The sequence below is a fragment of the Phyllobates terribilis genome, unplaced genomic scaffold (genome assembly GCF_046119375.1).
Source record: "Phyllobates terribilis strain yellow unplaced genomic scaffold, ASM4611937v1 Scaffold_2__4_contigs__length_985480577, whole genome shotgun sequence".
In the NCBI taxonomy this organism is placed as follows: Eukaryota; Metazoa; Chordata; class Amphibia; order Anura; family Dendrobatidae; genus Phyllobates; species Phyllobates terribilis.
In genome coordinates this window covers 578,714,317-578,741,271 of record NW_027362762.1, presented here as the reverse complement: position 1 = coordinate 578,741,271, position 26,955 = coordinate 578,714,317, and the positions used below count along the sequence as shown (strand labels likewise).

General features: G+C 44.1%; 1 protein-coding gene across 2 annotated transcripts in view; it reads right to left on the bottom strand.

The window, feature by feature from the left end:
* Positions 1–7,855: 7,855 nt before the first annotated feature.
* The window catches only part of SYNRG (synergin gamma), a 270,799-nt gene continuing 251,699 nt past the window's right edge, over positions 7,856–26,955 (bottom strand). For both annotated transcript variants that reach the window (XM_073666404.1, XM_073666405.1), the window contains exon 19: positions 7,856–9,631. In XM_073666404.1, coding sequence (XP_073522505.1) covers positions 9,500–9,631 — 132 coding nt within the window. In that variant the 3' untranslated portion in view covers positions 7,856–9,499. The remainder of the gene's footprint in view (positions 9,632–26,955) is intronic.

Here is a 26,955-nt window from a genome sequence, read left to right as displayed (position 1 = left end):
GTTTACTTGCTGAAAGAGGCCAGCTTTGATTCAGCTTTTCTGATTGGATCTAGAGGTATATTTAAAAAAATATGTTCAGGCGATAGAGCAGAATGCAAGTGGAGGACTTCAGATATAATTTGAGAAACTAATTTCCAATAAATTTGAATGGTCTGACAAGACCACCATACATGAAAGTATGAACCTTTTCCACTTTCACATCTCCAGCAAAGATCAGAGGTGGTAGGAAACCATTTGTGCAACTGAATGGGGGTGGTGTACCACTGGGTAAGTATTTTGTAGCTATTTTCTTGGGCTCTAACGCATTGTGAGGGGCCATGGGAAAATTTATAAATATGTTTAATTTGAGGTTCAGTAAAAGTAGAACCAAGTACCTTTTCCCATTTCAGCAAGAAAGCTCTTTTCAGTGAGACATCTCTTGGAGTTAAAATAATATAGAGAGTGATGAAAGCACCTTTCTCGGGGTCTTAACCTGTGAACACATGGATTCGAACATAGTTAGCGGTCTTGTGGGGTCTCCTCTAGATATGAATTGTCGTATTGTTTTCTTTAGGGATTCGTAGTGGATGAAGGTGTAGTTTGACATTGTGGGTAATGTCTTTAGATTTTGGAAGGAGATAAAGGAGCCTTCATTATATAACTGATCAATTAGAGGTGATGTAGCAGAGGTTGTGTCATTATCTAGGTCTGGAGCTATGATATCTGATATTCGAGCTAGTGGGGACGGGGCCGGAGAAAGGTGAGCCGCGACTAGTTTCCAACATTTGACCGATGTGCTTGTAAGAGGGTTGAAGAATTAAATTTTATGTGTAAGTGTAGAGGGTGATAAAATAATTGAATGCAATTGGATAGGAGACATATGTTCCTCTAAAGAAAGCCAAGGTTTCTCCTTTGGTTTCCTTACCCATTCAATAGTCCTAGACAGCGTGGCAGCTAAATAATAGTTATGTATATTAGGAGCTCCCATGCCTCCAAGTCTCTTTGGTAATGAAAGTGTGTGCGAGTTCAGCCTTGGTCGATGTTTGTTCCAGATATAGTTAAAGAATATAGAGTTGATTTTGGAGAGGAATGATTTTGGGAGAGCAATGGGTAACATTTGAAAAAGGTAAAGGAGTTTAGGCAGTAGAATACTTTTAATTAAGTTTTTTTCTACCCATCCAGGAAAGAAAGGGGGCCTTCCATTTTTTAATCTGATCTGGAATTGAAGTAAGGAATTGTTTGTCGTTTAGACTGAAGAGATCTTTATTGGACGTGCTAATCTTAATGCCCAGGTATTTTATATATTTATCTGGCCAATTGAAGGGAAATTGGGATTTAAGATGAGCTAAAGTACTTATAGGTATGTTTATTCCTAGAGCTTCGGATTTGGTTAGATTTATTTTAAAGTTAGATAGGAAACCATAATACTCTAAAATTTGCATAAGTGCCGGAATGCCTTTGCAGGGTTGCGTCATTGTAATAAGAAGATCATCAGCAAAAGCCATAGTTTTGTGATAGATTCCTCGTATATGAATGCCCCTTATGTCTTTGCAAGTATTGATAGATTTAATTAAAGGTTCCATCACCATTATGAAAAGTAGAGGTGAAAGTGGACAGCCCTGTCTAGTACCATTGTGTATAGAGAATGATTGAGTGAGTTAAGTTTAATCTTAGCGTAAGGATGTGAGTACATCTGTAAAATAGCTGTTATCACTAGAGAGGGAAAATTGAAACAATTTAGAGTTTCTTGTAGAAAGATCCAGTCCGCTCTGTCGAAAGCTTTCTACGCATCAGTGCCAAGCAGCACCAATGGGAGTTTATGATGGGTAGAATATTGTATCAAGTGTAGAACTCGCCAGACATTTTCCTTCCCTTCCCTCCCTCTAATAAAGCCCGTTTGATCCGAGGAGATCAAGCTTGGTAGAAAGTCAGCAATATGTTTAGCCAACATACTAGCAAAAGTTTTAAGATCAACATTTAATAAGGAGATAGGTCTGTAGTTACTACAATATTCAGGATCCTTACCTTCCTTATGAATAAGAGAATAAGAGATATATGGGCTTCTACAGTTTGAGGAGGGAAGGATCTACCCTGGAGTATTTCATTACACATTTTGAGAAAAAATGGTTCTAGGGTCTTGGAAAAGGTCTTATAGTATAATGTAGGGAGGCCATCAGGGCCAGGGGCTTTCCCTTTAGGGTTGCTAGTCAGGATGGATCGGACCTCACTTAAAGTGAAAGGTTTGGAAAGAGTTGTTTGTTGTTCCGGTGATAATTTAGGTAATTTAAGTCTAGTTAGGAATGATTGTATTTCTACACGTTTCTTTTCTTTATTTATGTCAGATTCATCTGGATGTAGATTATAAAGGTTTGAGTAATACTGTAGGAATTCTGAAGAAATCAATTTGTGATCTGATGAACTTTGGCCAGTGGGGGTTTTTAAGGAATGCATATAAGTTTTAGCTTGTTTAGTTTTAATTAATGACATCAAGAGTTTAGATGCTTTATCGCCATGGACAAACATGCGATTTTTCAAATTTAGGTATTGTTTTGCGGATTGTTTATTAAGCAGATCTCTCACATGTAGAAGTTTGGCGGTTAGAGCTTCCAGACTTTGACATGAAGTTCTTTTATGTTGTGTTTCAAGTATAGCCATTTCCTCATATAGATCTTGTGTAATCTTTTTGCGTTGTTTATTTAGATGGGAAGTTATAGAAATCAACTCACCTCTGACAACTGCTTTATGGGTTTCCCAGAGGATTGGATAGCTTATTTCTGGTGTGTCATTGATTTTAAAGAAATTGGATAGGGCATCTTGAACTCTCTGTCTGTTAAGATCTGAGGCTAAGATTGATTCGTTTAATCTCCATGTGCGGTAGCTAGAGTGAAGTTTAGAAAGAGAAAAGCAGACAGACTATAGAATGATCTGAATGAACTGAAGGAAGAATTTCTGATTTTGATACGTTTGACAGTAAGGATTTGGTAAAAAAACAATCAATCAATCCTATGGTAGGAATTGTGGGGGTGAGAAAAAAAAGTAAAGTCTAATTCGTTGGGGCGGAGATAGCTCCATACGTCTAGAACCGAAAAGGTGCGAAGTGATTTTTTTATTCTAATAATATTTCGATAAGACATCTGACATTTTTTTGAAGTAGAATCTAAGGAGGGGTCCAGAGGAATATTTAAGTCTCCTCCAAGGATTGGTGTACCTTCTATGAAGGAACGAAATTTGTTTCGTTTCGATATGATCCATTTAATTTGTTTCTTATTAGGGGCCTAAAGATAGTTACTAAGGAGCCCACTAGGAGACCTTTCACAAAAATAAATCTCCCTTCTGGGTCAACTATTGATTCAGATAATAAGAAGGGGGAGTTATTGGCAAATGCTATGGACACTCCTCTAGAACCTTTTTGCAAGGAGGTGGCGTGGAACCATCGATTGTAATAAGTTTTTTCAAAAGAGGGGAGTTTTTCAATTTGAAAATGAGTTTCTTGTAGGAGTAGTATGTTAAAATTTTCTTTCCTGAATCTGTTCAATATCTGGGATCTAGGTATGGGAGAATTTAGTCCGTGTGCGTTGAAGTTTGCTAATTTAAGTGTGGCTAGTTTGTCATCCATGTGGTTGATGAAGGAGGAGAGGACCTTTGTTTTTTGTATTTGAAGATGAGGACCTAAATAGGGAGAGAGGTAAGATATATAGGGAAATGTGAGAAAGAATTTGGGTAACAATTAGAGTAGTACATATAAATGAGAAAAAACATGTAACAGTACTATTAAACATATTTAGTATGTTAGAGTAAACGTTAGGCAGTGAAGGGAATGTGGTGGTGTCACTGCAGTAGGCTTCATGTATACCTGATCATCTCCATGTCCCCGGGACCAGATCCGTCCAGTCATTTGAGATTAAATATAGCAAAAAAATGACAGGAGGGGTCCCACAGGAGGGGAGACAATAAGCTCAATTTAGAGCAAAGGTCTAAAATATAATTAAGGCAAATTTAACTAGTGGAGTTGAGAGGCAATGAGCCAACTCTAAATGTGATTTTACCTTATTGATACAAGTCAAACAGAAGAAACAATTACTGTAAGTTTAAACATTCAAAGATAATATGGGACAAATGAGTCCAGTATTGTAGAAGAAAAAATTAGACTAGGACCGGGTCGCAGGTCTATGATTCATCCATTTTCATCTTCATCAGGAGCGGAAGAATGTTTTATTGGTCTGCGTCTGGACCTTTGGGATTTTGAAGGTGGGACCACACTCCATGGTGAAGGCTGGGCAGTGAGGTTTAAGGAGGATGATGAATGGTATGGTCTCTAGATCAGGGTATTTTTCCAATGAGATCTCAAGTTCTTTGCAAGCTTTTTGGATGTCTGACGAGGTCCTGGCTTGGATACGCTTGTCTTTAGCCATAATTGCAATACCAAAGGGGAAGCCAGCGGTACTGAAATTGATTGCGGCGGAGGGCTTCTGTGAAAGGTTTTAGTAGACGTCTTTTATAGAGGGTTGAGGCCGCAAAGTCTTGGAAAATCAAGATTGGTGAATCTTCAAAGGTGATGTCTTCGGTTTCCCTCGATCTTTTAAATTATTAGGTCTTTGGTACGGAAGTCCAAGAAACGGCAAATAACATCCCGTGGCGGTTCTCCTGGCTTAGGCCTGGGTCTTAATGATCTGTGGGCTCTGACCATCTCAATTTGAGTGGCATCCTCAGGGAGTAGAATTTTGGAGAAGATCTCGATTAACGTCGGGGTTAAGATTTCTGCTGCTACTGATTCAGGAATGCCTTTTATGCGTAGGATATTTCGTCCGTCTCTGTTTTCGTGATCTTCTAAAATGGAGTGTATTTGATTGATTTGATCCTCTTGGTTTTGGACACAAGTTATGGTAGCATTGGTTTGTTGAATTAAGGTGGAGTTTGTAGCTTCCAATGTGTCTACTTTGTTGCCTATTTGTGTGATTTCTTGTTTGACATCAGACAAATCTTTTATGACTGGTTATAAAGATTTAGCTAAAATTCTTTTTATGAAAGATCGTGAGATTGGGTGTTCATTCGTTAACCTGCAATCTTCTGTATCGCTTTCCATTTCAGAGTCAGAATTGTCCATTGAACGTAGATCAGAGGGTAGCGGAAATGCGGGTTTAGACGTAGAAGATTTTGATTGTTTTTTGTTGAGAACTTTGTTCAAGTCCACTTGGGTGAGAGAGGTATTTGGTCTAGAAGTGGCTCCTGAAGCTTTATTGCCAATTTTGACCATTATGACTTATTCAGGTTTGCCTTAAGAAAGTAATCTAAATACCACCAGACACGTTCCCTAGTGCATGAGGTTGGAAATGAGAAAAAAAGATTGTTACATCTTAAAAGGGGATGAGGTGCGCAGAATTCCTCCTTCTCCCTTCCTGGTGGTTTATGTGTAAGTTTAGAAACAGTTTTATTAAATGGCCACTAGATGTCTCTCTTGTTCTTTGAGTGAGAGAAATGGAGGCGTTTCACTTCGCAAGGGGATATAAATAGAATCAGATCATGGAAAGAATCCCCTGTAGTATCAAACACGCCCTAGATCAGGGGGAGCAAAGGAGTCTCAGGCCCCAGTATTAAAGGGATGGCCACTTCCTTTTCTTTCTCTGAGGAGACAAACTGGTCCTGATAGTTGGTATGAGGGGGTGGTTGGGGGGAGGGAGCAGCAAAGGCAACCTGCAATATCAGGGAAGGAGGAAAAAAGTGGCCACCGTGCACTCAGCAGTATCCCTCCGCCAAGTCCACATCCAGTTACTCGACCCCGACCCACATCCACCTCTCCAGGCTCGGCTACAGATCTCCTTCTTCAAAGCCCGCCGAACTCTCACCTCACGCCGGTGATCCGGGGCAGAGCAATACAGCAAGTCGCTAGAGGAAGGACGGCTGGATAACGGTATGTCGCCGCTGCGTCTAGGTCCCTCCGCCGCGTCCCGACACGTGCGCCCCGCACTCACTGATCTTGGTCAGACTCACCGGACCCCGACTGGGCCAGATGCTTACCCGCAAAGTGTCCTCTTCTGGACCTCGAGGTGAGTCAATCCGGGGGAGTCCGGTGGGGACTTGGGAGTGGGCTGGAGTCAGAGGGAGAAGGAGGGAGAGAAAAAAAAGTCCGCAGTTCTTGTCAGCTCCGGATCCCAGGCCTTCCACAAGAAGATAAAAAAGAGGATTTCTTTGTCCTCCGAGCAGCTGGATCCTCTGGGGGATCAATCAGTGCGATCCAGGGGGTTTGGGCACAGCAGATGTGGCGTTCCTCCGTAGAAAGGAGCAGTAAAGCCCAAAAAAAATAAGGCTTATTTCCAGGAGCTTGTATGGTGTGCGTCCTTTCAGCTCAGAGTTCAGGCCACGTCCCCCACCAGGTCAGACTGTTAAGCCAGGGAAGTAGAAGATAGTCATGCTAAAAGTACAATACCTTGGACACCGTGTGGGGGAGGGGGTGCTAAAATCTGAACAAGGGAAGGTTGAAGCCAATGCAATCCATAAATCACTTCTCCTTCCCTCAAGGAAACAGAAGAGAACTGTAGACGGAAACGTTTAGGTATTTGTCCCTTTTTATTTTATAACTGTTTTGCATATTTGCAAATTTGTGTCATTCTATTTTTATCTTTTTATATCTTTTATTGTAAGCACTGTATATTTTATATTAAAGCTTAAAATGTTTAATAAGTTTGTCCTTTGTATGCTCTAAAGGACCATAGCCTTTCAGAGAGTGTGGGACCTTTTGTTTGACAGTAACATAGTTTGGGTACTCATCACCCCGTGTTTTTAATCAGTAGTGGCAGCAAGTTAAGTATGTATGTGACAGCTCCTTTTAAGGCAGGCAGTATGTTATATTAAAACGATGAAAGAAAAGAATATAGCAGACTCACGAATCATGAAGTCATGGTTTCCATGGCCTCCATCATTTTACCAACTATTTATTCACCCTTGCCATGACAGACGTCCTCCAACTTACCGTATATACTCGTGTATAAGCTGACTTTTTCAGCACATGTTTTAGGCTGAAAAAGCCCCTATCGACTCATACTCGAGTATATACTTAAAGTATATTCCGGCTGTGGAAGGTGGTAGTGGGGGGGTTGCGGCGGCGTAGAAGCGGTGCAAAGGCAGTAGCCGGCTGCTAGAGCTACCACGTGTGCCCGCTGCTAAAGAAGGTGAATATTCACTCTTCTCCACGCCCATGGGAGTGGAGAGGAGTGAATATTAATTTTCTTCAATAGCGCGCAAAGTATTAGTCGCACCTGCCGGCTTACTGCAGCGGCACAGCGATCCTGTGTGTCCGCTATTAGAGAGTATGAATATTCACTGCTCTCCACTCCCATGGGCATTCTCCCATTCATTTCTCTTTAGTAGCAGGCACACAGGATAGATGAGCCGCAGCAGGAGCTGCGGCCACTGCTGACAGCATGCACTATTAAAGAAAATTAATATTCACTCCTCTCCACGCCCATAGTCCCGGCATGGAGAGGAGTGAATATCCCCGCAGCTCACCTCAGCGTCTGAGGGCGCATGGCAGTGACATCATGCGGTGCTCAGATGCTGAGATCAGCTGCTGGCAGAACAGGACACAGCGCTGAAGCAGAGGGAAGGAAGGTGAGAAGAAGTGTTTAGGCTATGCATACCAGAATTGGGGATGAGGGGGCCATACATACCAGGATTGGGGATGAAGGGGCCATGCATACCAGGATTGGGGATGAAGGGGCCATACATACCAGAATGGGGAAATTTACCAATATCTGTTACATTTCCCACTTTAGGCTTATACTCGAGTCAATAAGTTTTCCCAGTTTTTTGTGGTAAAATTAGGTGCCTCGGCTTATATTCGGGCCGGCTTATACTCGCGTATATATAGAATACAAGGTAATTTTTATATTGCTGTAAATGTCAGATTTTGAATGGAAATTCTCTTTAATTATGCTTGGACACAACATTTTTTTTGTTTCAGATGTAGAACATAACGCAAATGAAAATTAAAAAAGAAAGGCAATCCTGGTGACAAGTGTACTTAAGTGACAAAAGACGAGATTCAAAGCTAATTTTTTAACATACCTGTTTCAAATTTCATCTATATTTACAAGCTCCATGTATAATTTCAGCAATACTTCATGTAATACAATTTTACTACAGTGCAACAAATGGTAGTCTATGGTTTCAAATAAATAAAATGACACATTAAAATGCTTACAACACAAGTATAAATCAGAAATAAAAGGAATTTATGCCTGTGATATAACTGGCAGTGCCAAGTATTAGACCTCCTCATTTTTTATTCACTCATCATATCCAACAAAAATTTTATTTTAAAGGGGTAATCCGCTCACTTGCACATTGGGAAGTAATAAGTCTGCTGGCATCAGCTCTGAAGATATCTACCGGCTTGTTTGTGCAAGTGGTAGGTATTACGCACCTGTTATATTAAAGGGAATCTGATACAAGGTTCTGGCCATCTCATATGAGAGCAGCATAATGTAGGGAACCAGTTTCCAGTGGTGTGTCACTTACTGAGCTCCTTGCTGTCATTTTGATAAAATCACAGTTTTATCTCCTGCAGATCTAGCAGTTATCTAAATGATAATCTCTGTATAACCACACCCATATTACTGACTGACAGCTTTCAGCTCATGTACAATGTACACATACTAATCAGTGGTGGGGGTGGGATTATACATAGCTCACGAATATGGATGATTACTTGACAGCAGATTTATTGGTCCTCTAGTGACAATCTCCTGCTCATAAAACAGTGCTTTTATCAAAACTACACTAAAGAACTCAGTAAGAGACATCAGTGAAATCAAGGTCTCTGTCTACATTATTCTGCTCTTAGATTAGAATGGCAAAAACCTAGCGACAGATTGTCTTTAAGCCTCCAACTATCTGTAGATGTGAAGTCACCTACCTTGCTCACCCTTTGAAGAGGAGGAAGAGAGCAGAGCAGGATTACTCCTTTAAAGGGAACTTAACACTTTGAAAATGCTATTCACCTGCAGATATATTAGGTTAATTTGCAGAAAAATAGAGTTAAAATGCAGTCTGGCTGCCTTACCGAAAGTGTGGCTACAGGGAGAAAAACTCATCTCCTACCAGGAGCCACTGACTTTCAGTCATGGGCTCTGCATCGAGTGGTTAAAGCTTTGAGGGGCAGCTGAAAGCATGCCCTGGGACTTTGACAGCTCAGTCTGCACATGACTGCTTCAGAGACAGCTATTTAAGTGCCAGGTCAAGCATATTGCAGTGTGAGTGATGACTGTAACCCCTCTGTGCATGGCCCATGACTGAAAGCCAGCGGCTCCTGGGAGGAAATAATATTTTTTCCAGTAGCCGCACTTCCAGTAAGACGGACTGGCAGCATTGTAATGCTATTTACCTGCAGATTAACCAAATATCTGCAGGTAAAAAGCGATTTTTTTGAGGTGATAGGATCCCTTTAAGATAGATGAAGAATTACTTACTTTCTAGAGGTCTTAAAATTAACTCTGCCATAAATCCTTAAAACAGTCACTATAAATTACAATAAATCCGGCAGTAAAAGCCCGGGAGGTTTAGGCTCAACGCAATTTATCCAGAAATTTGCACAGCTGGCATGATACTGGTGGCCCCCATAGGAAAGTTTAAAATGATCAGTTTCGGATTTAAATGCCTGTAGAAAGAAAGAACAAATTAAAACTTTAATGAAAAATGTAAATTGAGCAATAGGTTTTTATGTCATTATTAGTGTTGAGCGATACCTTCCGATATCAGGAAATATCGTATCGGATTGGATCGGGCCGATACCCAAAAAGTATCGGATATCGCCGATTCCGATACCGGAAACCAATGCAAGTCAATGGGACACAAATATCGGAATGAAAATAAACCCTTTCTTTCCTTGTAGGTTAATTCTACATGAAGTAAAACAACTAAGAATAATGTAGAATGACATGAAAAGCCGGCAATTCATCAGCGGCATTCACCGGTACCCGACAATTTACAACAGAAAGAATAGAGCTTCACACATAGATTAGGTAGATAGAAACATGTCAGTCACATATATAAGAAGTACAGTGACAGTGTTGCTTACTGTACTTGTCATTTAGTGTAAAGGATTTATTTTAAAAAATATTAGTGTTTTCGTGCACCGTCTCTTTAAAAAAGCCGGCCGGCAATTCAGCAGCGGTACCCGACAATTTATAACAGACAGAATAGAGCTTCACACATAGATTAGATAGATAGAAACATGTCAGTCACATATATATGAAGTACAGTGACAGTGTTGCTTACTGTACTTGTCATTTAGTGTAAAGGATTTATTTAAAAAATTATAGTGTTTTCATGCACCGTCTCTTTAAAAAAGCCGGCCGGCAATTCAGCATCTGTACCCGACAATTTAGAATAGAAAGAATAGAGAATCACACATAGATTAGATAGATAGAAACATGTCAGTCACATATATATGAAGTACAGTGACAGTGTTGATTACTGTACTTGTCATTTACTGTTAAAATAAAGGATTTATTTAAAAAAAAAATTGGCGTGGGGTTCCCCTTAATTTTAGGCTTTAGCGGAGGTTAAGCAGACAGCTGGGGCAGATGTTTGAAGCCTGGGAAGGGGGTAATATCCACGGAGCTTCCCAGGCTACTAATATCAGCCCCCAGCTGAATACCTAGCTTTTATTAGCTATTAAAATGGGGGACCCCCCCAAAAAAATAACGTGGGGTCCCCCCTAATTTAATAGCTAGCAAAGGCTAGGCAGACAGCTGGGGGCTGATTTTAATAGCCCAGGAAGGGTGCCATGAATATTGGCCCCCTCCCAGGCTAGAAACACCAGCCGTCAGCCGCCCCAGAAATGGCGCATCCATAGGATGCGCCAATTCTGGCACTTAGCCTCGCTCTTCCCACTGCCCTGTAGCGGTGGCAGTGGGGTAATAGGGCTGGGGTTGATGTCAGCTTATAATGCCAGCTGACATCAAGCCCAGGTTAGTAATGGAGAGGCGTCTATAAGACACCCCCATTACTAACCCCATAGTCAAAGTTAAAAGAAAACACAAACACCCAGAAAAAAGTCCTTTAATTGAAATAAAGACACAATCCTTTATTGTTCTAAATTAAACCATACTTACCGTCACGCCCATTCCAGCTGAAGCCAACGATCTCCTGCAATAAAAGAAAAATAATAAAGCAACCTCATCCTTACCTTTCCATGGTTCCCACGACAGCTTCAGCTCTGCTACATCGAGATGACAGGCTGGACCGCAGCAGAACGCTGCCATCCAGCCTGTCATCCCGCAGACACTGAGAAGCGCAGGCATGCTTGCGCTCCTCAGTGTCTCTCTGTGACGTCATCCAGATGAGCCGAGTTCATGTCCAATGAACTCAGCTCACCTCATGCACGTCACTGACAGCGTGGGAAAATTCTCACGCTGAAGCGCTGAGTGCAGGAGAATTTTCCCACGCTGTCAGTGACGTGCATGAGGTAAGCTCATGTCCAATGAACTCAGCTCACCTCATGCACGTCACTGACAGCGTGGGAAAATTCTCACGCTGAAGTGCTGAGTGCAGGAGAATTTTCCCACGCTGTCAGTGACGTACATGAGGTGAGCTCATGTCCAATGAACTCGGCGCACCTCATGCACTTCACTGACAGCGTGGGAAAATTCTCACGCTGAAGTGCTGAGTGCAGGAGAATTTTCCCACGCTGTCAGTGACGTGCATGAGGTGAGCTGAGTTCATTGGACATGACCTCGGCTCATCTTTATGCCGTCACAGCCAGACACTGAGGAGTGGAAGCATGCCTGCGCTTCTCAGTGTCTGCGGGATGACAGGCTGAATGGCAGCGTTCTGCTGCGGTCCAGCCTGTCATCTCGATGTAGCAGAGCTGGAGCTGTCGTGGGAACCATGGAAAGGTAAGGATGAGGTTGCTTTATTATTTTACTTTTATTGCAGGAGATCGTTGGCTTCAGCTGGAATGGGCGTGATGGAATGTATGGTTTAATTTAGAACAATAAAGAATTGTGTGTTTATTTCAATTAAAGGACTTTATTCTGGGTGTTGTGTTTTTTTAAATACTTTACTAGAAATTCATGGTGGTCATGTCTAATATTGGCGTGACCCCATGAATTTGGGGCTTAGGGCCAGCTGATAATGCCAAGCTGGCCTTAACCCCTTTATTACCCAGTGAGCCACCGCACCAGGGCCCTGGATGAGTTGGGTACAGCGCCAGAAGATGGAGCTTCTATGAACGCGCCATTTTCTGGGGCGGCTGCGGACTGCAATTTGCAGCGGGGGTGGCCCAGAAAGCTTGGGTCTCCCTGCGCTGCGGATTCCAGCCCCCAGCTGCCTAGTTGTACCTGGCTGGGCACAAAAATAGGGCGAAGCCCCACGCATTTTTTTTTTTAATGATTTCATGAAATTCATGAAATAATTAAGAAAAAAAGGGCTTCCCTATATTGTTGTGTCCAACCAGGTACAAATAGGCAGCTGGTGGTTGGGGGCAGCCCGTTCCTGCCTGCTGTACCTGGCTGGACACAAATATAGTGCGAAGCCCCACGTCAATTTTTTTAAAATCATTTCAGGAAATTCATGAAATAATTAAAAAAAATTGATGTGGGGCTTAGCCCTATATTTGTGTCCAGTCAGGTACAGCAGGCAGGAACGGGCTGCCCCCAACCACCAGCTGCCTATTTGTACCTAGCCGGACACAACAATATAGGGAAGCCCTTTTTTTCTTAATTATTCCATGAATTTCATGAATTTAAAAAAAAAATACGTGGAGCTTCGCCCTATTTTTGTGTCCAGCCAGGTACAACTAGGCAGCTGGGGGCTGGAATCTGCAGCGCAGGGAGGCCCAAGTTTTCTGGGCCACCCCCGCTGCAAATTGCAGTCCGCAGCCGCCCCGGAAAATGGCGCGTTCATAGAAGCGCCATCTTCTGGCGCTGTACCCAACTCATCCAGGGCCCTGGTGCGGTGGCTCACTGGGTAATAAAGGGGTTAAGGCCAGCTTGGCATTATCAGCTGGCCCTAAGCCCGAAATTCATGGGGTCACGCCAATATTAGACATGACCACCATGAATTTCTAGTAAAGTATTTAAAAAAAACACAAACACCCAGAAAAAAGTCCTTTAATTGAAATAAACACACAATTCTTTATTGTTCTAAATTAAACCATACCTACCATCACGCCCATTCCAGCTGAAGCCAACGATCTCCTGAAATAAAAGAAAAATAATAAACCAACATCATCCTTACCTTTCCATGGTTCCCACGACAGCTTCAGCTCTGCTACATCGAGATGACAGGCTGGACCGCAGCAGAACGCTGCCATCCAGCCTATCATCCCGCAGACACTGAGAAGCGCAGGCATGCTTGCGCTCCTCAGTGTCTGGCTGTGACGGCATCCAGATGAGCCGAGGTCATGTCCAATGAACTCAGCTCACCTCATGCACGTCACTGACAGCGTGGGAAAATTCTCCTGCGCATGCGGTGAGCGTGAGAGACTCGGCTTATCGGGATGCCGTCACAGCCTGACACTGAGGAGCGCAAGCATGCCTGCGCTTCTCAGTGTCTGCGGGATGACAGGCTGGATGGCAACTTTCTGCTGCGATCCAGGCTGTCATCTCGATGAAGCAGAGCTGAAGCTGTCGTGGGAGCCATGGAAAGGTAAGGATGATGTTGCTTTATTATTTTACTTTTATTGCAGGAGATCGTTGGCTTCAGCTGGAATGGGCGTGACGGTAAGTATGGTTTAATTTAGAACAATAAAGAATTGTGTCTTTATTTCAATTAAAGGACTTTTTTCTGGGTGTTTGTGTTTTTTTTAAATACTTTACTAGAAATTCATGGCGGTCATGTCTAATATTGGCGTGACCCCATGAATTTCGGGCTTAGGGCCAGCTGATAATGCCAAGCTGGCCTTAACCCCTTTATTACCCAGTGAGCCACCGCACCAGGGCCCTGGATGAGTTGGGTACAGCGCCAGAAGATGGCGCTTCTATGAACGCGCCATTTTCCGGGGCGGCTGCGGACTGCAATTTGCAGCGGGTGGGGCCCAGAAAGCTTGGGCCTCCCTGCGCTGCGGATTCCAGCCCCCAGCTGCCTTGTTGTACCTGGCTGGACACAAAAATAGGGCGAAGCCCCACGCATTTTTTTTTTTTAATTATTTCATGAAATTCATGGAATAATCAAGAAAAAAAGGGCTTCCCTATATTGTTGTGTCCGGCTAGGTACAAATAGGCAGCTGGTGGTTGGGGGCAGCCCGTTCCTGCCTGCTGTACCTGGCTGGACACAAATATAGAGCGAAGCCCCACGTCAATTTTTTTTTAATTATTTCATGAATTTCCTGAAATAATTAAAAAAAATTGACGTGGGGCTTTGCACTATATTTGTGTCCAGCCAGGTACAGCAGGCAGGAACGGGCTGCCCCCAACCACCAGCTGCCTATTTGTACCTAGCCGGACACAACAATATAGGGAAGCCCTTTTTTTCTTAATTATTCCATGAATTTCATGAAATAATGAAAAAAAAAAAAAACGTGGAGCTTCTCCCTATTTTTGTGTCCAGCCAGGTACAACTAGGCAGCTGGGGGCTGGAATCCGCAGCGCAGGGAGGCCCAAGCTTTCTGCCCCCCTCCCCCCCCCCCGCTGAAAATTGCAGTCCGCAGCCGCCCCGGAAAATGGCGCGTTCATAGAAGCTGGATGCTGTACCTGGCTGGCATACAAAAATATGGCGAAGCCCACGTCAAAAGTTTTGGGAAAAATTAATTAAAAAATAAATAATAATTTAGGGACTGCATCTTTATTAACTCCTCAAATGTCATTTAGTGTTAAAATAAAGGATTTATTTAAAAAAAAAATGGCGTGGGATCCCCCATAATTTTAGTCTCTAGCGGAGGTTAAGCAGACGGCTGGGGCAGATGTTTGAAGCCTGGGAAGGGGGTAAAACCCACGGAGCTTCCCAGGCTACTAATATCAGCCCCCAGCTGAATACCTAGCCTTTACTAGCTATTAAAATGGGGGACCCCCCCCAAAAAAATGACGTGGGGTCCCCCCTATTTTAATAGCTAGCAAAGGCTAGGCAGACAGCTGGGGGCTGATATTAATAGCCCAGGAAGGGTGCCATGAATAATGGCCCCCTCCCAGGCTAGAAACACCAGCCGTCAGCCGCCCCAGAAATGGCGCATCCGTAGGATGCGCCAATTCTGGCACTTAGCCTCGCTCTTCCACGCTGCCCTGGTGCGGTGGCAGGGGGTAATAGTGGTGGGGTTCATGTCAGCGCCAGCTGCCATGAAGCCCAGGTTAGTAATGATGGGCGTCTATAAGACACCCCCATTACTAACCTACAAAGTGTTAAAAAGAAAAAACACACTACACCCAGAAAAAAATAATTTATTTGAAATAAAACACACCATTTTATTTAATTCTTAGTTCACTAAAAATAATAGTTACCTGTCCACGTTCCTGTGCTGATCTCCCATGCACAGCTGTCACATCTGGAGATGGTGACAGCTGTGCATGGCTGCTGTAAGCTCACACTGCCGGGAACACGTCCGCTCCCGGCAGCGGGAGCCACTGACTGAGGTCACCGGAGTGCATTCAGGCAGCGCAGCTCCGGAGACCTCCTTTACGGCAGTGCTGTACCGTGGGAATTTCTCACGATACATCAGGGCCGTAAAGCAGCTAACCGGAGCAGCGCTGCCTGAACTCCGGTGAACCCGCTTATGCAATGACGGGGCTGCTTTACGGCCCCGTCATTCTAGCGGCGGCAGCGGTTCAGAGCGGTCACATTCTATGTGGCTGCTCTGAACTGGAGATCTTCGTGGGACACTCGTGGACTACTCCGGAGGGGTAAGGATAAGGTTGTGGTTTATTATTTTATATTTTATTACAGGAGATCGATGGCTTCGGGGAATTAGGTGTCTAGGTGAGTATAGGTGTAGTTTTTTATTTTTTACTTTATTTTAGGTGGCGATCGGCGGGGACAGGTAATGTATGAACTAATTTATTGTAGGTAACCACTGGCCACCAATGACATGTATTTAACATTTATTGGGGCACAGTAGGGCAATTTAAATAGCAGGATCAGACTGATGGGAACTACTGCTCCCATCGAGCTGATCCTGCTGGCACGAGTGGACGGGGGACAGACATAGGCCGATGGGAGTAGTAGTGTCACATCGGCCTATGTCTGCCTGCACGCACAGACACCCGCACAGACACCCGCACACAGACACCCCGCACACAGACACCCCGCACACAGACACCCCGCACACAGACACCCCGCACACAGACACCCCGCACACAGACACCCCGCACACACACTAATCATGACCGGTCTGATGGTCTGTGAGGTGTGGCTGACCTGTGCGGTCGTGGGAAAGTTCATGTGAGTTCATGCAGTCAAGCATGAACTCACATGAACCCTCTGAGGGCACCGCGGCTACTTCAAATGAACAGCTGATCGGCATCACCTGATACCTCAGCTGTTCATTTGAAATAACCGGCGGGAAAGCGCAGCACAGAACGGGAAAGCCGGCGGTGAAGTCTTTTCACTGCCGGCTTCCCCGCCCGGGTCCTTCGCTCCTTGGTGCTGCGCTCCCTGCCCGGTCCTAACTTACGATCGGGATGGGAGGTGGCGAGGGGAGCGGAGGATCGGGGTGGGAGGCTGTGGGGAAGCAGTATGGGGCTGTGTGATTGTTTAAAAGCCGGCGGCTTTTTACCGCGCGCCGGCTTTTAAACAATCAGGAGAATTCTCCCCCGCTGGGATGGCATTCTGATGACAGGCTGGATCGCGCTGCCATCCAGCTTGTCATCCTTCACAGACACTGCAGAGCGCAGGCATTATGGGAACTTCCGATTCCGGTATTCGATATTGTAAAAGTATCGGAATTAAGTATCGGAATTCCGATACTGCGAATATCGGCCGATACCCGATATTACAGTATCGGAATGCTCAACACTAGTCATTATCTATAGTTAAAAATAAATTAAATCAATGTTATGATTATATATTCCTTTTACAGGAATGTAGCAACAGAAAAAACAGTTTAAATAATCACTCTCGCAATTTATTTTTTTTGCCAAACCCTTTTCTGACATTGTACGTAATATTACATCCCTGTGCCCTGGGCCTTATGGACCAGGTACGTATTATTACAACATGGCGATCGTGCCCGCAGACAGGCTGTGCGGGCGCAATCGCCGCCGGGTGTCAGGTGATTCTGACAGCTGACACCCGGCACTCAGTGGTGCAGAAGTCTCATTGACAGTTACAGGAATCGTTTGATTGCAGTGATTGCCTCAAAAGGTTATAATATAACCGGAGATGCAGGTCTCCGTCTAAAGCTTTTATAGACTGCGCAAGCGTGACACGCCTGCGCAGTTTGGCTCCAGACAGAAGAACGCATGGAGCCATTACAGGTAAGAGTGTGTATGGCGCCGGAGATCACGGTATGCGTAGACCGTGAACTCATACCGCAATCTCTGGCGCCATACTTACATACTTACCTGACTGGGAGGAGCTTTGCCGCAGCGCCTCTGTTCTGGCCGGAGACCGGGGCAGAAGTGAAGTGTTGGAATCAGCGCATGCGCACATTTTATTGAAGACATATTTGCAGCGTGACTTCAGAAAAATGGCGCCGGACAGTGCGGTATGGGCACGCGAGTACTCCGGCACCGCACTCCTACCCCGGCCACCGGCACAACAGGACGCAGCAGCGCTGGAGCACAGGGAAGAAAGGTGAGTATAAGTGTTTATTTTTTTATACAGTACAGACCAAAAGTTTGGACACACCTTCTCATTTAAAGATTTTTCTGTATTTTCACGACTATGAAAATTGTACATTCACACTGAAGGCATCAAAACTATGAATTAACACATGTGGAATTATATACTTAAAAAAAAAGTGTGAAACAACTGAAAATATGTCTTATATTCTAGGATCTTCAAAGTAACCACCTTTTGCTTTGATGACTGCTTTGCACACTCTTGGCATTCTCTTGATGAGCTTCAAGAGGGAGTCACCGGAAATGGTCTTCCAACAATCTTGAAGGAGTTCCCAGAGATGCTTAGCACTTGTTGGCCCTTTTGACTTCACTCTGCGGTCCAGCTCACCCCAAACCATCTCAATTGGGTTCAGGTCTGGTGACTGTGGAGGCCAGGTCATCTGGTGTAGCACCCCATCACTCTCCTTCTTGGTCAAATAGCCCTTACACAGCCTGGAGGTGTGTTTCGGGTCATTGTCCTGTTGAAAAATAAATGATGGTCCAACTAAACGCAAACCGGATGGAATAGCATGCCGCTGCAAGATGCTGTGGTAGCCATGCTGGTTCAGTATGCCTTCAATTTTGAATAAATCCCCAACAGTGTCACCAGCAAAGCACCCCCACACCATCACACCTCCTCCTCCATGCTTCATGGTTGGAACCAGGCATGTAGAGTCCATCCGTTCACCTTTTCTGCGTCGCATAAAGACACGGTGGTTGGAACCAAAGATCTAAAATTTGGACTCATCAGAGCAAAGCACAGATTTTCACTGGTCTAATGTCCATTCTTGTGTTCTTTAGCCCAAACAAGTCTCTTCTGCTTGTTGCCTGTCCTTAGCAGTGGTTTCCTAGCAGCTATTTTACCATGAAGGCCTGCTGCACAAAGACTCCTCTTAACAGTTGTTGTAGACATGTGTCTGCTGCTAGAACTCTGTGTGACATTGACCTGGTCTCTAATCTGAGCTGCTGTTAACCTGCGATTTCTGAGGCTGGTTACTCGGATAAACTTATTCTCAGAAGCAGAGGTGACTCTTGGTCTTCCTTTCCTGTGGCGGTCCTCATGTGAGCCAGTTTCTTTATAGCGCTTGATGGTTTTTGCAACTGCACTTGGGGACACATTCAAAGTTTGCCCAATTTTTCGCATTGACTGAGCTTCATTTCTTAAAATAATGATGGCCACTCATTTTTCTTTACTTAGCTGCTTTTTTCTCGCCATAATACAAATTCTAACAGTCTATTCAGTAGGACTATCAGCTGTGTATCCACCAGACTTCTGCACAACACAACTGATGGTCCCAACCCCATTTATAAGGCAAGAAATCCCACTTATTAAACCTGACAGGGCACACCTGTGAAGTGAAAACCATTTCCGGTGACTACCTCTTAAAGCTCATCAAGAGAATGCCAAGAGTGTGAAAAGCAGTCATTAAAGCAAAAGGTGGCTACTTTGAAGAACCTAGAATATAAGACATATTTTCAGTTGTTTCACACTTTTTTGTTAAATATATAATTCCACATGTGTTAATTCATAGTTTTGATGCCTTCAGTGTGAATGTACAATTTTCATAGTTATGAAAATACAGAAAAATCTTTAAATGAAAAGGTGTGTCCAAACTTTTGGTCTGTACTGTATGTGTGCAGCGTGAAAGGGATGAGGGGTGCTATACATACCAGGATTTGGGGGTGAGGGGTGCCATGCAACCCGGATTGGTTGTGAGGGGTACCATGCATACCAGGATTGGGGGATGAGGGGTACCAAGCATACCAGGATTGGGGGATGAGGGGTACCAAGCATACCAGGATTGGGGGATGAGGGGTACCATGCATACCAGGATGAGGGATGGGGTGCCATGCATACCAGGATGAGGGGTACCATACATACCAGTATTGGGGGATGAGGGGTACCATGCATACCAGGATTGTGGGGTGAGGGGACAATGCATACCAGGATTGTGGGGTGAGGGGACCATGCATACCAGGATTGTGGGGTGAGGGGACCATGCATACCAGGATGAGGGTACCACACATACCAGGTGAGGGGACCATGCTTACCAGGATTGGAGGGAGAGGGGACCATGCTTACCAGGATTGGGGGGAGAGGGGACCATGCTTACCAGGATTGGGGTGTGGACACAATGCTTACCAGGATTGGGATGTGAGGGGTGCCATGCATATCAGAATATGGATGAGGGGTACCATTCATACCAGGATAGAAATGCGGGGTACCATGCATACCAGGATAGAAATGCGGAGTACCATGCATACCAGGATAGAAATGCGGGGTACCATGCATACCAGGATAGAAATGCGGGGTACCATGCATACCAGGATAGAAATGCGGGGTACCATGCATACCAGGATAGAAATGCGGGGTACCATGCATAACAAGATAGAAATGCGGGGTACCATGCATACCAGGATAGGAATGCGGGGTACCATGCATACCAGGATGAGGGATGGGTTGCCATGCATACCATAATAGGGATGAGGGGGCCATACATACCAGGATTGGGGATGAGGGAGCCATGCACAGCAGGATGAGGGATCGGGGGCCGTGCATACCAGGTTTCTGGGACGAGGAGGCCATACATACCAGAAGTGGGATGAGGGGTGCCATGTATACCAGGATGAGGGGTACCATACATACCAGAATAGGGATGCGGGTTACCATGCATACCAGGATGAGGGGATGGGGTGCCATGCAAACCAGGATTGGGGGATGAGGGGTACCAAGCATACCAGGATTGGGGGATGAGGGGTACCAAGCATACCAGGATTGTGGGGTGAGGGGACCATGCATACCAGGATGAGGGTACCACACATACCAGGATTGGGGAGTGAGGGGACCATGCTTACCAGGATTGGGGGGAGATGGGACCATGCTTACCAGGATTGGGGTGTGAGGAGACAATGCTTACCAGGATTGGGGGTGAGGGGTGTCATGCATATCAGAATATGGATGAGGGGTACCATGCATACCAGAATAGGGATGAGGGTACCATGCATACCAGGATAGGAATGCGGAGTACCATGCATAACACGATGAGGGATGGGGTGCCATGCATACCAGGATAGGGATGAGGGGGCCATACATACCAAGATTGGGGATGAGGAGGGCCATGCATACCAGGATTGGGGATGAGGAGGGCCATGCATACTAGGATTGGGGAAGAGGAGGGCCATGCATACCAGGATTGGGGATGAGGAGGGCCATGCATACCAGGATTGGGGATGAGGAGGGCCATGCATACCAGGATTGGGGATGAGGGGGTCATGCATACCAGATGTGGGGATGAGGGGGGTCATGCATACCAGATGTGGGGATGAGGGGGCCATGCACAGCAGGATGAGGGATCGGGGGCCGTGCATACCAGGTTTCTGGAATGAGGAGGCCATACATACCGGAATTGGGATGAGAGGTGCCATGTATATCAGGATGAGGGGTACCTTACATACCAGAATAGGGATGTGGGTTACCATGCATACCAGGATGAGGGATGGGGTGCCATGCATACTAGGATGAGGGGTACCATACATACCAGAATAGGGATGAGGGGTGCCATGCATACCAGGATAGGAATGCGGGGTACCATGCACGCCAGGATTGGGGATGAGGGGAGCCATGTATACTAGGATTGGGGATGAGGAGGTCATGCATACCAGCATGGGAGACCATATACCAATAACAATGCTCGCCACTCGGGGGTAGAACGCGGTCAACAGCTAATTATATATATATATATATATATATATATATATATATATATATATATATATATATATATATATATATATACACACACACACACACACATTATATATATGTGTGTATGTGTTTGTATGTGTGTATGTGTATGTATGTATGTATATACACATATATACACACACACACATATATACAGTTAGGTCCATATATATTTGGACAGAGACATTTTTCTAATTTTGGTTCTAGACATTACCACAATGAATTTAAACAAAACAATTCAGATGCAGTTGAAGTTCAGACTTTCAGCTTTCATTTGAGGGTATCCACATTAAAATTGGATGAAGGGTTTCGGGAGTTTCAGCTCCTTAACATGTGCCACCCTGTTTTTAAAGGGACCAAAAGTAATTGGACAGATTAAATAATTGTAAATAAAATGTTCATTTCTATTACTTGGTTGAAAACCCTTTGTTGGCAATGACTGCCTGAAGTCTTGAACTCATGGACACCACCAGACGCTGTGCTTCCTCCTTTTTGATGCTCTGCCAGGCCTTCACTGCGGTGGTTTTCAGTAGTGTTCGGGTTCGGTTCGCCGAACACAGGGATGTTCGAGGAACTGTTCGTCGAACACCTTAGAACACCGTTAAAACCAATGGCAGGCAAACAAACACATAGAAAACACCTTCAAAGGTGTCCAAAAGCTGACAAACTGCTCAGAAGACACTCTCGTTAAAGTCGGCCGGCAATTCAGCAGCGGCATACACCGCTACCCGACAATTTAGACAAGAAGGAATAGAGCATCACACATAGATTAGATAGATAGAAACATGTCAGTCACATATATAAGAAGTGCAGTGACAGTGTTGATTACTGTACTTGTCATTTAGTGTTAAAATAAAGGATTTATTAAAAAAAAAAAATTGGCGTGGGGTTCCCCGTAATTTTAGTCTCTAGCGGAGGTTAAGCAGACGGCTGGGGCAGATGTTTGAAGCATGGAAAGGGGGTAATACCCACGGAGCTTCCCAGGCTACTAATATCAGCCCCCAGCTGAATACCTAGCCTTTACTAGCTATTAAAATGGGGGACCCCCAAAAAAAATGATGTGGGGTCCCCCCTATTTTAATAGCTAGCAAAGGCTAGGCAGACAGCTGGGGGCTGATATTAATAGGCCAGGAAGGGTGCCATGAATATTGGCCCCCTCCCAGGCTAAAAACACCAGCCGTCAGCCGCCCCAGAAATGGCGCATCCATAGGATGCACCAATTCTGGCACTTAGCCTCGCTCTTCCCACTGCCCTGTAGCGGTGGCAGTGGGGTAATAGGGTTGGGGTTGATGTCAGCTTATAATTCCAGCTGACATCAAGCCCAGGTTAGTAATGGAGAGGCGTCTATAAGACATCCCCATTACTAACCCCATAGTCAAAGTTAAAAAAAAAACACAAACACCCAGAATAAAGTCCTTTAATTGAAATAAAGACACAATTCTTTATTGTTCTAAATTAAACCATACTTACCGTCACGCCCATTCCAGCTGAAGCCAACGATCTCCTGCAATAAAAGTAAAATAATAAAGCAACATCATCCTTGCCTTTCCATGGTTCCCACGACAGCTTCAGCTCTGCTACATTCACATGACAGGCTGGACCGCAGCAGAAAGTTGTCATCCAGCTTGCCATGCCGCAGAGATTGAGAAGCGCAGGCATGCTTGCGCTCCTCAGTGTCTGGCTGTGACGGCATCCAGATGAGCCGAGTTCATGTCCAATGAACTCGGCTCACCTCATGCACGTCACTGACAGTGTGGGAAAATTCTCAGCGCTTAGCGCTTGAGCAGGAGAATTCTCCCACGCTGGGATGGCATTGAGATGACAGGCTGGATCACAGCTGAGCGCTGCCATCCAGCTCGTCATCCTTCAGAGACACTGCAGAGCGCAAGCATGCCTGCGCTTCTCAGTCTCTGCGGCATGGCAAGCTGGATGGCAGCGTTCTGCCGCGGTCCAGCCTGTCATGTGAATGTAGCAGAGCTGAAGCTGTCGTGGGAACCATGGAAAGGCAAGGATGATGTCACATGACACTGTCGGCCGAAATATGGAAAAATTATAGCACTCAAAATATGAAAAAAAGCTTCAGTGTGTGACAGCTGCTAAACATAAAAACCCAATATAAATCTGGTATCACTGTAATCGCACCGCCCCGAAGAATAAAGTCGTCTAGTCACTTATACTGCATGAGGAACTGAGTAAAAAAATAAATAAAACCAAATCTTCACCTGCTGCTGATTTGTTCATACTGCCTCCCAAAGATCGGAGTATGGCTCGGCTCACATTTATCCTGTGCTCTGCGCTGAGAGCTTACACCGGGGTTTCCGTGTAAATCTTTAAAATACGTGATTCAGTCAGAACCCCGGCAGAAGATTCCCTGTAGTGAGGCAGATGGAGGCTCCGTGGACACAGTCTAGCCTGTGATCCCACGGTGTCCGTCTTTTTATTAGGCGTGCAGTAAAGTGCCATCGGCCACAGTTTTGTGAACCTCTGAATAAAAAGACACGCTAACCAGAGGCCAGACTGAGTCCAGAGTAACTCTGCTGCCTCATTATAGTGAATGGATCCCTCGGCATAGGGTTAGGGTTGTGTTAGGGTTAGGATTGTGTTAGAATTTTTTCAAAAGAAAAAAATGATGACAATATGGCGACTAGTGTTGAGCGCAAGTGCTCACTACTGGAGTTCGGGTGCTCGGGTGACATGCTCGAGTATCCGCCCCATATGTTTCGCGGCTGTTCTACAGTCCCAAAATACAAGCGGGGATTGCCTGCCATACACGAGCAATCCCCGCATGCGGGACGGGGACGCATACATGTCACTCGAGCACCTATGAGACTTGGTGCATACCCGAGTACTCGAGCGACCTCATGTAGCGAGCACTTGCACTCAAGACTAATGACAACATATTCAATATGACGACCTAATGTTATCAAATTTTGTGTGTCGTACCTCTGGGTTCAAAATGTTCACTATGCACCTTGATAAAATCCTTGAGGGTGTAGTTTCCAAAATGGTGTCACTTGTGGGGGGTTTCCACTGTTTAGACACATCCCTAAACGCGAAATGGCATCCGCTAGTTATTCAAGCAAATTTTACATTCAAATAAGGCTCCTTCCCTTTCGAACCCTGCCGTGCGCCCAAACAGTGGTTTTCCCCCGCATATGGGGTATCTGAATTCTCAGGAGAAATTGCACAACAAATTTTGGGGTCTATTTTTCCGGTTACCCTTGCAAAAATAAAAAATTAAGGTCTAAAGTAACATTTTTGTGAAAAAAAATTATATGTTCATTGTTTTCTTCCACATTCCAAAAATTTCTGTGAAGCACCTGAAGGGTTAATAAACTTCTTGAATGTGGTTTTGAGAACCTTGAGGGTGCAGTTTTTAGAATTGTGTCACTTTGGGGTATTTTCTGTCATATAGACCCTCAAGGTGGCGTCAAATGTGATGTGGTTCCTAAAAAAAATTGTTTTGTAAATTTTGCTGGAAAAATGAGAAATTGCTCGTCAACTTTTAAACCTTATAACTTCCTAACAAAAAAATATTTTGGTTCCAAAATTGTGCTGATGTAAAGTAAAAATGTGGGAAATGTTATTTATAAACTTAACCCATCTTAAAAAGACATTTTTAAACAAAGGCTACCACCCCACCTCTATTGATGACCAGATCATTAGAGCCACAAGAATGCCTAGAAGTCAACTACTTCAGTACGGAGAAAAAACAATAGTTTACCTTCGGTGGTGACCTACAACCCAAAACTTGAGGTACTGATAAAAACTGCTAAAAAACTTCACCACATCCTACACAAGGATGACCGGCTAAAAGCAATATTCAAAGACCCTCCCTTGCTGTGCTACAGGCAACCTCCAAATTTAAGAAACACCATGATCCGAATTTCAATGCCCTCAGATACACCAAGAGGATCTATCCCTTGCAATGTGAAGAGCTGCAAAACCTGCACCCATGTAGAGACCAAAGACAGGATACTGAGTCCTAACACACAGCAGAAATATAAGATTCCCGGGACATTCACATGTTCCTCTTCCAATGTGGTGTACTTAATTCTGTGCACTATATGTTCTATTGGGGGTCTCTATGTGGGAGAAACAAGACAGAAATTGAGAGCAAGGATGAGGTTTCATCGCCACACGATTACAGATAAAAAAAAACAAGGCACAGGTGGTCAAACATTTCTGTGGTCTAGGACACATCATCTACAATATGAAAGTTGTTATATTAAAAGGCAACTTTAAATCACAAAAACACAGACAAGTTTGGGAATGCAAACTGATTAGGATCTTTGACACCCTCCACACAGGAATAAATCTGTCAGGAGGATTTATGTCTCACTATAAAATCTGAGGAATCTGCTCCATAGACAATGAGGGCACCAGACCTCTGATCTTACATGGATATTCTGACCATAAAACTTTCACACCACAAATCTAATCCAATTAAGGATTCCCTCTCTGAGCTCAGTTTGTTTGTTAATTTAAATGTCAATTTATTATGCCATGCACCTGCTTTCTCGCTTTTTTTTTTTCTTTCTTTGTGTGCATAGATTTGTGTTTCTTCATATACCTAGCCATATCATGCCTGAGGAAGAGACCTAAGTTGTCTCGAAAGCTTGCCTTGTAACATCATTTATTTTTTGTTAGCCATTAAAAGGTATCATAACTACAAGATTATCTTGTTTTTCCCACTGAGAGCAATCTTTTTTCAACTGGCTAACACGGTACCAAACACCGTAATTTAGTTTTAGAGCGTGATATTGAAAAAAAACAAAAAAAAAACAAAAACCACCCACTGCCAAAAATTGCAAAATAAATGAATGTATCACAAGAACCTGATTGAAACAACTGGTCGTTTTTTAATGAGACATTCCCTTTACAGTTAAATGCCTGGTCTTTGGTGCGTTTTTGAAGAAAATCACCAGACAATAAAACTTTCACAGTCCTTATCTATGAACTAATCCAATATTTACGGCCAGAACTGTTTACCTTTCTCCAGAAATAGCTCAGCTTTATGTTAACTGTCTCATCTATTACATTATTTCTGTGTCCCATTGTGTATAAATATGTGGGTCTTCAGATGTTGTGTTATACTATGCCTGATGAAGAGACCTGAGTAGTCTGGAAAGCTTGCAACTTGTTACCATCTCTCCAGTTAGCCATTAAAAGGTATCAACCATTGAGGACTCTCAAATCTTAATATTTTTTCTATCTACTGGCTAACACAGTACAAAAATATATATTTTTCCTGTAGCACAGTTGATGGGATTTATAGAGACCTCATGCCCACAGTGACCCTCTTTTTCATGCTGCGTAGACTGACCTGCGGTGTTTTTGTAATACACAGCATGTCAATTTCTCTTGAGTTGTTACATATGCAGATTTTAACAATGCAATTGCATTAGATACAGAAAATCAAAACGTAAAAAAAGCATATGCAATTCTAGTGCATTTCCGCTTTAATCACACACGACTATCAAT